The sequence below is a fragment of the Cricetulus griseus genome, chromosome 2 (genome assembly GCF_003668045.3).
Source record: "Cricetulus griseus strain 17A/GY chromosome 2, alternate assembly CriGri-PICRH-1.0, whole genome shotgun sequence".
In the NCBI taxonomy this organism is placed as follows: domain Eukaryota; kingdom Metazoa; phylum Chordata; class Mammalia; order Rodentia; family Cricetidae; genus Cricetulus; species Cricetulus griseus.
This window is the reverse complement of record NC_048595.1, coordinates 257,445,631-257,456,695: the sequence shown is the minus strand read 5'-3', so window position 1 is coordinate 257,456,695 and position 11,065 is coordinate 257,445,631. Positions and strand designations below refer to the sequence as shown.

At 39.7% G+C, this 11,065-nt stretch overlaps 1 protein-coding gene across 1 annotated transcript; it reads left to right on the top strand.

Annotated features, from left to right (window-relative positions):
• The first annotated feature begins 7,715 nt into the window (after nt 1-7,715).
• Nucleotides 7,716-10,501, top strand: Calhm4 (calcium homeostasis modulator family member 4). The gene is made up of 2 exons (XM_027402080.1): nt 7,716-8,276; nt 10,115-10,501. Exons 1-2 carry the CDS (start codon nt 7,716-7,718, stop codon nt 10,499-10,501), a joined length of 948 nt encoding a protein of 315 aa, XP_027257881.1.
• The last annotated feature ends 564 nt before the right edge of the window (nt 10,502-11,065 follow it).

The window sequence follows — 11,065 nt, the reverse complement described above, 5'->3', positions numbered from 1 at the left end:
CTCTCCTGATAGGTGAAGCACAATTTTCAGTTCTTTTCTTCAGTCAGTAGTCCTCTTGCCTTTTGTCTTAGCAAGTTCCTCCTTGCTTTGATGCAGGAGGGTTCTCTGCTGCCTTTGCTCTTTGCTGAATGGAAGAGGAAAAAACAAACAAACAAAACCCCACCAAAATACATGAACAGCAGCTCTGTCTTGTACTTTTGTAACCTGCTACTGAACAAGGAACAGCCTCCCTTGTAATCCAGGCCTGTAAAAGCTCACAGTGTGTGTGAAGTCAGACCCAAAGCACCAAGACACTAAAACCTCTCTAGCCCTAGGGAGTTGATGAGTGGTGTTTTGTTCAGATGCCAAGGTATTGTTTTAAAATCACAAACAGAAAACCTTTGCAATCTAAGACAGATCTAAATGTTAGCATTATTCACTCCCGTATTGATTGTTCTATGAATTACAGAGAAGGAATCAGCAGTCTTCGGCCACTGAATCTTGCATTTAAACCTGATCAACAAATGAGTTTCACATTGTCCGCAGAATACTTCCTGCCCCTGTCGTGCGTCTTTACAGTATCAGGACAGATGTAGCATCTTGTTTTGGAAAGAGAACTTTTCACAATGACAATCAGCAATTTTAAGGAGCCATAATTTCCTTACAGAGCTGTTGCTCAGAATGGATGCTCTACAGTTTAATAATGTATAATGATTCTGGCAGAGGGAAGAAGCCCTTAGCTTTCTTTCGATGGTTCCCGAGCTATTGGAGGCACTCTTTATTTATGCAAAAGCACATATATTTAAAGTTCAAACAAAGAAGTCACATCGTGACAAATGCAGGGTGCAGTAGTGCAAAGCTGTTCCAGAAATAGACATGGAAGATTCGGTGGAGGAGCAATCTTCCACTTCTTACATCTTGAGACAATTAGTCCTATTGGTTCTGGTACACTCTTCCTGCAAAGTGAAGACAGGCGAGCACTTTGAAGCACAGTGTGGCACAGTTGAAAGAGCCTAGGATGTCTGGCAAGGCCCCGAATTAGTTGCAATTCTCCTGATTACTGGCTGTGTGGCCTTGGACAAGCCACTTTATTGCTCTGTGGCTCAGTTTCCACATCTGTGAAATGGCAATAGTAATACCTGCCTCACAGAATAATTTGACTATCAAAGAGATGATATGCACTGTAAAACACATTATAATGCACTGTATAAAAATTAATTACTGCAGGCTCTTCTTACAGGTGGATACATGGGATGGAATTCTATACCATGTGAAGTAGTTCTGTTTGTTCTGTGATACCATGGTCTCAGGGAAATCGGTAATACTTTCTTTGGAGAATTTGACAGTTTTCTTAAGGGCGGACTGATAACATATTTACAACTTCACAGCTTACAACATGGTTTTCAGGGTCTATATTATTTTAATTCAACTATAGTCACTGAAGTAGTCAGTATGACTCGTTGCCATTTTATAGGATAGGAATATAAAAATAAAAAGACTAACAAAGCCCTTCAATCTGATCTCAATAGTAGGGAAAAAAACTGTTTTCAGATTCCAAATACCCCCCCCCGTATCTATTGTATGCATTCTAACATAGTTGATAAAAAATTTAGACGTAGACACTAAACAACTATGAATGTGCAATTGACAGCATATTGCCAATTTAGGGGATAATTTGGGCTTCAAGGTAAGAGACCCCCAAGAGGAACAGGAAAGGTCTATGTACTTGTAATGAGGGAAAGATGGGGCTATAATCAACGGATACAATGCCACGGCTGTGTCATGGTCATATCAAGGCCGATACACAGCTTCAAGATGTCATAGGTACCTTTGTAAAGTTGACTCTTTGCTCCAGATTGACAAGGTTGTTTACTTGCCATCAGCCTTCCAGATCAGCCCCAGGACATGACTGAGGAAGGAACTAAGTGCCTGACAGTTACACTGAACACATCATGGGCAAACACAGCCATGGCCATTGTCACTTGGACACTGGTTTGCTCATTTTTAGACTATGAAACTCAGCATCCTTCAATACTTTTTATCATTGGAGTACACCTTGTGCCTCCCAGGCCCCATCTTTTTTATGTAAAAACATCCCACTTTTAAACAGGAAAAAACATAGTTTGGTACTTCCAAACGTAAGTGACCAATGTTTGCCCTGGAACTAGAGCAGGGAGGAGAATTGGTTCAAAATAATGCCCAAGGGTTGTGTTTCTACTTTTACTAATGATTGTTAAGCTGGCTAGAATAGAATCTGGAGTCAGGATTGAGGAAAGAAACACTCTTCAGTCTTGTCAAATTTGCCAGCTGTCAGCCACCACAAATTAATAGTGCCTTGGACCATACCTCTACCCACCACTTCCCCGGTCCTTTGGGAGGTAGCCTGGGCAACTGAGTGAAGACTTGGAAGGTCCTAAGAGAAGACAACAGTGACCCCCAGCTACCAAAGTACTGTACAGAGTCTCGCTTCTTATACATCTTTACTGGGATCTAGGGACCTGGTTCAGTGGGTAACATGTAAAAGCAAGAGGACTTGAGTTCAAATCCCCAGCATCCCCTAAAAAGGCAGGCGTAGCTACATATGTCTATAACCCCAAAATTGGCAGGCTGAGACTGATTCTGCAAGCTCATCAGTCAGCCCAGCTGAACCAATGAAATCTGGCTCAGGAAAACTAAGAAATGATAGGGCTGGAGAGATGGCTCGGAGGTTAAGAACACGACTGCTCTTCCAGAGGTCCTGAGTTCAATTCCCAGCAACCACATGGTGGTTCACAACTATCCGTTATGAGATCTGGTGTCCTCTTCTGGTGTGCAGATATACATGGAAGCAGAATATTGTATACATAAGAAATAAATAAATAAAATTTTTTTAAAAAAAGTAAGAAATGATAAAGGAAGACACCAATGACTTTGCCTGGCCTCCACATGTATGTGCACGAATACATGCACATGTGCTCTCTCTCTCTCTCTCTCTCTCTCTCTCTCTCTCTCTCTCTCTCTCTCTCTCTCACACACACACACACACACACACACACACACACACACACACCACTCCTTTCTGCTTTAAGCTGATCTTCTTGTTTATTTTAACCTAATTCCCTTATATAAAAATTAATGTACGATCTGTTCTGTGAGCCCCCCCCCCGCCCCCTGATAGCTATAATGCTCAGATAGGATTTTCCCTGTCACTCTTGATGGTGCTCAATGAGAGAGACTATGAAACGGATCCCTCTGAGTAGTCTACATGTGAAAACTACACGAGGGACAGACAAAGCACACTAATTTGTGGGATTCAGTTTATCGAAGTAAACAATATAGAAAACTACAATTAAGAAATTTACAGAAGAACACATGGGACTGGAATGTATTATAAGGGAGGACACTCAGGTTTAGAAGGACAAGCATGTTCCTTCTTTCTGTGGGTTTTAAAGTTTCACATACGGTACTACCCATACAGAATATGTAATAGTACTTGTGACTTTCTATTACAGTGGTGCCATACAGCTCACACCTCATGCCAGAACTTTTCCCTCAAGGTAGATAATGTATTGATACAGATTAACATCGGGTCAGGATAACTTTCTTTAAATGACCAGATAGTAAGTTAGGTTTTGAAGCCATACAGATTCTGTATAATAACTCCATCCTGCTGTCAACAGAAAAGCAACCATCCTCACACAGAAATGGCTGTTTTCCAATAAAACTTTATTAATAAACACTGACATTTGAAGTTAATTTAATTTTCATGACACATATTAGATTTTTTCAACAATTTTAAAATGAAAAAGTCATTCTTAACCCCTAACGCAGACAAATAAATAAATAAATAAATAAATAAATAAATAAATAAATAAGCCAATTTGGCTCCTACATCATATTTTACTGACCCCACTACTATAGTATACCATTATCATGGCTTCTGAATCCATGTCCTTGTTGTTGGATGCTGCTACTGAGATTTCCTTGGTGATCATCTGTATCACCCACACAATTTAGTGGGAAATTATTTGTTTATCCTCTATTTTTAGGTCATAGAATGTCATGTATCACTAGCAATCTGACTTAGGCAAAACTTGCTAAATTTATTCTTTTCAATCTTTTATCTACTTTTGTTCATTTGTTCAACTCACTTGTTAGTGTTACATTAAAAATCTCTCTGTGAAAGACTTCTTCCTTATTATTTGGCCAGATCTTCCTTTTATATATTTTAAAGTTATGTGATCATGGATGTACAAATGGACGCCTTCATGTCTTTGTAGTGCGTTGTTTTTATTAAGATGGAGTGTGCAGTTAGCCCTTTACTTCTTTCCCCATAGCCAGTCTCCTAATACTATTATTCCCACCGATCCATGCTTCCACATCTTTGTTTCAAACTTTGTTTGTGGTATACTTTTGGGGGTGTCACTTGTAAGCAGCATGGCTGTTTTTAAAGCGCTGCATGGGCAGGTTTAAACTAGCCCTGGTATGGGGTTAAAGATGTGTACCAGGCTACCTGGGTCTTGTCTTGACTCCTCCATTCATCTCTGTGTGGCTAGGCAAGTTCTTTAATCTTGTCGAATCTCAAGACTGGCTTATTGGGGAGATTCAATGTTCTTAACACAATTGCTAGCGGATAGTAAGCAGCCATCGGTAGTTATTTAAAATATCTTACTGTTACTATTGATGTGTCTAGTCTCATTTATGGTGTGGTTTTGTCTTTTCTCTTTATCATTCTTGGGTATGTTTTAAATGATCTATGGATGGCATATCTAGTCTTTCAGAGATCATACTTAAAATGTTTATGGTTTATCAAGACATATTTGATACAGAGTTTGGTAAGTATATAGATCAAGCTTTTAATCAATGTAATTAACCTTGCTATCACCCTGTTCTATGTTTATCTACTTGGTAGCCATTAATTACAGGCCCAAATAATAAGCTATTTGTATTTCCCCTGTGAGCTAGAGGTCAAATGCCGGAGCTACCTCCTTATCGAATGCTCACCCACTGAGTTAAATCAATCCTTACCAAGTTGCAGACATATAGGGATAATCTCTTTGCCCCCAAACCCACTGGATTTGTTTAAAGCCAATCTTACGGTTCCCTTGCCCTGTCTTATCTTCCCCACAGATAGCCCAGGAAAGGTTCTGGTCTAGGCTTTCTCTTCCTTCTCCCACCTTCTGACCCAGGTTGATGCTTCCTGGTGTGACCTTGCTTGGCATTCCCTGACCTAGTTTCCTGGGAAAAAAAAAAGAATACATCTTTGCATAGTGTTGGCGTTTTTTCCACAAATCCAACCACTTGCGCTGAAATGTATAACTCCAAAAGGTTTCCTCATGGCTCTTCACAGCTCTTCCTCTCCCTCCTTCCCTACTCTCTCAGCAAGCACAGATCTACTTTCTGTTATTATACATCTGTTCTGATATATATATATATATATGTGTGTGTGTGTGTGTGTGTGTGTGTGTGTGTGTGTGTGTGTGTGTGTGTATAGTTTTTCGAGACAGGGTTTCTCTGTGTAGCTTTGGAGCCTATCCTGGCACTCGCTCTGGAGACCAGGCTGGCCTTGGACTCACAGCGATCCGCCTGCCTCTGTCTCCCGAGTGCTGGGATCAAAGGTGTGTGCCACCAATGCCCGGCATACATTGATATTTCTACAGTTTATTTTCTTGTTGTTTTGAGACAGGGTCTCTCCATGTAGCCCTGGCTGTCCTGGAACTCACTACACAGACCAGGCTGGCTTTGATCTCGAAGATATCTGCCTGCCTCTGCCTTCTGAGTACTGGAATTCAAGGCTTGTGCCTCATACCTGGTTATATTTCTAGAGTTTTGTATAAAGATTATCACACATATTTATTTTTCAATTATTTCATCTAGAAAATTTGTCTTCATTCATTCATGTTGTTATACATATGAGCTTTTTTTTTTTATCTTGATTCTGCTGAGAGCAGTGATACCAGCTATAAGCCAGCTTGTTAATTCAGTCATATGGTAATGGATATTTGAGTTATTTTAGTTTACAGCTCTTATGAGGGAAGTTTCTATGGATATTCAGGTGTAAATATTCACAGACACATATGCTTTCCTTTATCTGTTACAAATAATTAGGAGATGTGACCATTACATGGTGGGGATAGATACACTTTTAAGAAAACCACAATTTTCCAAAAGGAGTTGTCTCACTTGACATTCCTGCCACCAGTGTGTGAGAACTCCAGCTACTGTGCATCCCTCAGCAACATCTGGCTGGTTAATCTTCAGTATTTTGGTAGATAAGTAGGGATACCATGTTATAATAACATGTTGTTATATGGTAACCTAATATTAATATATAATAACATATAGTCCTATTTTTAAAATAAAAATAATAGCTTCAATACCTAACAGAGAATTGTTGAGTATTCTGGGCTCATCATTATCTATGATCTGAGGTCTGTTCTCAGAGTTCATCTACCTCTTGCTGAAATACGCCCTTTTGTAATCCTCTTAATGAACAAATTCTCTTCATTTTTATCTGTTTTGCTCTGTCTAGAATCATGCCTTGTGGCTACTAATCCCCCTGAAGATACATTGTATTCTACTCTCTATTGCACTGATGTGAATTCTGCTCTAGATTTATTGTCATTTTTGTGCAATGTCTACTTTTTCTGTCTGGTACCTTTTAGGAATATGTCTGTCTTCACGTTCTATAACTTCACTCTGATGAGTCCAGATAATGAGTTTATCTTTATACTAATTTATACCAACCTTCTTCTATGTGAGAACTTTGGTCCTATTTTTTCTTCAAGTATTACTTCTCTGCCTAGCTTTCCCCCACCCCCCTTGGAATTCCTGTTACACACTGGGATTGGCCTTGTCTATCTTCTGTGTTCTCTGTGCTTTTTGAACTATATTTTTTGTCTTTCTTGTGTTGCCCTTTGGATGAATTTCTCAGTACACTGTATCAATTCACTAATGATGTACTTCACTGCACCCACTCTAGAATCTTAGAAAAAAGATTTATAAACCCAACCAACCCCTGTATAATACCTGTGCATAGAAATTGTATGGTAAATATTTCCTAATTATATAGCACAAACAGCTTACATGTTTGATCACTTCATTCTTATTTAAAACTATACAACTATTACAAATAAACACATTTTCATATAACCGAGGAATATCATGAAAATAAATTTGCAATTTAATTTTTAAATCAACACATAGCAATATTCTGTTGACAAACATCTTTGTTTTGATGTGGCTTTGATGTTCCTGGCCCCCTCTCTTTTAGAAAACATTTTGGGACTTCCTAGAAATTTTGGATTCCTCTAATATTTGATAGTTTCCATTTCTCTGTGTTTTTCAATGCTTTGGCTGTAGAATCTGTTTGTCACTGAGGTGAGAGTGTCTCTGTTTTGCTTCTGAGACTATGATGGCTGGTGCTTAACATTCCATGTTGTACAAAGTGGTGCATAGCAAGATGGAGGGTGTCTGCCTAGCAAGTGTGCTATGGTTGTCTAAGATGGGGCATTGAAAAGTTCTCTTTTCAGACAAAACTAAGATCCCTTCCCTTTCTCCCAGCTACTACCTGGTGTGAATTTATTAGCTCAAGATTCACAAAGCACATGAGACGAGTCTAGGATCCTTTAAACATGCAAGGATGTTGGGTCACTTGACACGACCAGTTAAACCAGTGCAATCCTATAAAATGGTCAGACCTGGTGGAGTCTAGAGATCAGAAAGGGCCACCAGCTGGCTGGGTCAGAGCTTCCACGATGAGCCCAACTCTCAATTGTCTTCTCTCATCTCTGCAGAGAAGTGGAACCTGCACCAATTCTTTGATTGCGATTTTGACTATTTGTGGGCAGCAACTGTTCTCCTCTTATACATTCAGTTGTCCATGTCAAGTCGGAAAAAATTTCTATTATGGTTCAGCTTTTCTTGTGGTTCCTGCCTTGATCCTCCTGATTGCTGGCTATGCTTTAAGAGGCCAAATGTGGACCACTGTCAGCGAATACTGCTGCTGCAGCTGCACCCCTCCCTACCGGAGAAGCAGCCCTCTGGAGAGAAGGCTAGCCTGCCTGATGTTCTTCAACATCACTGGGAGGGCACTGGTTGCTCCGTTGACATGGCTGACAGTGACCCTGATGACGGGCACCTACTATGAATGTGCAGCAAGTGAGTTTGCCTCTGTGGACCAGTACCCCATGTTTGCTAATGTCACTGCCAGCAAACGGGAAGAAATCCTAGCTGGATTTCCATGCTACACGTCAGCTCCTTCTGATGTCATTCCAGTAAGAGATGAAGTGGCTCTTCTACACAGATACCAGTCACAAGTAAGTTCATGACCTTTTCTCTGTCGTACTATTCCAAACGTACTACGGTTCCTACGAGTATATTATACATCTGCTGTTTCTCATAGTATTTTCTTCCAGAGCACAAGTTAGATCCCATACATCCAAAAGAATTCTACTAGACAGCTGCATGCACTTAGTTAGGATGCTGGGAGTCCTTAGGCTTCGTTCACTCCTGTTACTTTACCACTTAGTGACTGACAAGTTGTTTTATTAAGTTGTACAATTCTTCATGCTTCACTTTCCTCAGCTGTGAAAGGAAGATAATAATAGAAACTGTCACCTAAATGATTGTGAATGAAAAAACTAATACATTTAAACAGCTCTGTGCCCAGACTCTGTTAAAATAATAAATTTTAGTATTATTATAAATATTATCATAAGTTTATCAGAATAGTGCTACATTAACAAATCTCATTTTTTTTCTTTGTGTTTTCATATTTGTGTTCTTCTATATTAAAATCTCTTCGCAATTACAGGAAGCTCAATTATGTTTTAAAATCTCCAATGGTGGCTCTAAATATAATGTTTATGGATGAATGAATGGCAGAGAGTGGGATGGGATAGGAGGAAGACATGAGCCTGCAATGCTTTTAGGTTAAATTGCAGAAGGGCAATTTTTCACTTTGGCAAGAAAAAGCCATCACTTTCTCTAAGGAGTGAGTTAAAACATACTTTCAAAGCACTGAAGAATCATAAAAGCGTCTTCGATCTTAAAATACTAATTACAATGTTTTCCATGGCTTTTGACTCAATGCTATCTTTCAGTTATTTAGATACTGTTCTGTTAGAAAAATTACAATCAAGAAGCAGAATCCTGAAATGCTACAATAATACTCCACTGAAGAAAAGTCAGAAATTTTCTATTAAGATATATTTTGTCACAATTTTTTTTTAGGTTTTCTTTGTTGTTGTTATTTGTTTTGACCAGTCACAAAACCAGCTCAGTCAGAGGAGCTTGGGAAAGTTTGTAGGAGAAAGGCCAGATGCAGAGGACATTTGCAATGCCCATCTCTGACTATCTACTGTTAGCATTCCTAAAAGCTTGTCTTCTTTACTTTACCTGCCAGTTGCTAAAGGTTTTTTAAAAAATGATACAGAAGGGAACAAAAAGATTCTAAGACAGAAAGAACGGGGGAGAGAGAGAGAGAGAGAGAGAGAGAGAGAGAGAGAGAGAGAGAGAGGGTTAGTGTTTATAAAGCAGGTACCTAGTAGTCATAAATAAAGCTAATTTATCTTTAAAAAAAATGAAAACAATAAGGAACTTCAAGGTATACCCTGCAGTTGTTTGCTGACTTCTTTGGTTGCAAAAGATAAGAGGAATGCAGGAAGATATGTCTATGAGTACTTGGTAGCAGGTCGTTGAAGACATCTTGGGAGGCTGCCATTAGTGTCTATGACAGCATCATTATCAAATATTAATTAAGCCCCCAACAAACGCATGGGTCTGTACCTAATGATTGAGAAGCAAAATTGGGTTATAAGCAAAGGACAAGGTTTTAGCATTTTATACAAGGTTAATTGGTGGTTCATAGCGTCTATCACTTCAAGGACAGTACTTAGACTCCATCCCACATGAACAGGTCAAATTCCTTTGTAATATGAAGGCTGCACTGAAATGGCTTGACCTGTCCTCCCATCGCAGCTATTTCCACATCAAATGATCATCATGGTATATTATACATCAGGAACCAGAAGCAAAGACCCACATCTTAGCTCTGAGGGTTGAAGGACTCCCTCTTACCATAACTGCTTCTTGAATATTTGCCGTATTGATTGATGCCTGTGCCTACTAATTATATTCCTATTAACATGTGTAGATGCTGGCCTGGATTTTGATCATTTTGGCAACCATTGCTCTTCTGATCTCCAACTGTCTGGCACGATGCTGCTCTCCCCTCACCTCCATGCAGCATCACTACTGGACCAACCACCTCCAGAGTGAGAGAGCTCTCTTTGAACAAGCTGCAGAGGAGCACTCTCGACTTCTCATCAGACATCGCATCAAGAAAGTCTTTGGCTTCCTTCCTGGGAGTGAAGACATCAAACACATTCGTATTCCCTCATGCCAGGACTGGAGAGATATTTCCATACCCAATATTCTATGCGTGGGTGACACCTCACAGGGTCCCTATAGCTTCCTGGGAGACAGGGTGGTTGAGGAAAATGAAGAAGAGAGACAAGAAGGTATTGAATTGAAACCTTGACAGCTGTACCTTTCCAAGTTCAGGGTGCTTGATTTCCTGCAATCTCTCCTCCTTCTATCACTCTGACACTTATTTACAGAAGTCCATCCAAAATCTTATTTCCAAAATCATTTTGTAGACAGACAACCTCCCCATACTTACGAAGTGTCATCCTGTGTTCATAATGACTATTGTGTCATGTTGGTCCATTTGAAATGGGTACAGAATTTTAAGCCATGTCAAATTGGCATTGTTCTGTTAGTGGGTATCTGTGTGAAAATCAGTATTTCTGAGTGCTATTTTGTCATTCGCCCATATTAGCTACCTCAGAGAGCTGTTGAGAAGGTCAGGAATGCTTACCACTATGCTTTTCATTCAATGAACGCAAACCAGCATCACTTTCCCCCTTTCTCTCCGAATTGTGTCTTCTGTCATTGTCATTCCTCATTCTCATTTTTGGTTTTCTCCACATCTTCATTTAAATGACACGTTTTTATTACCTTCTCCTCTTTCCTCAGGTCTGAATCTGTAGCCCACTAGAGGGAAAGGCAGAATAAAATGGCGTTTCTGAAGTGGTAGCGGTGA

Bases quoted from the DNA above. Each gene is read 5' to 3' on its own strand.
- Calhm4 (XM_027402080.1), top strand. From the start codon at position 7,716: ATGAGCCCAACTCTCAATTGTCTTCTCTCATCTCTGCAGAGAAGTGGA. The intron at 8,277-10,114 runs GTAAGTTCATGA...TAACATGTGTAG, and splicing joins TACACAGATACCAGTCACAA to ATGCTGGCCTGGATTTTGAT.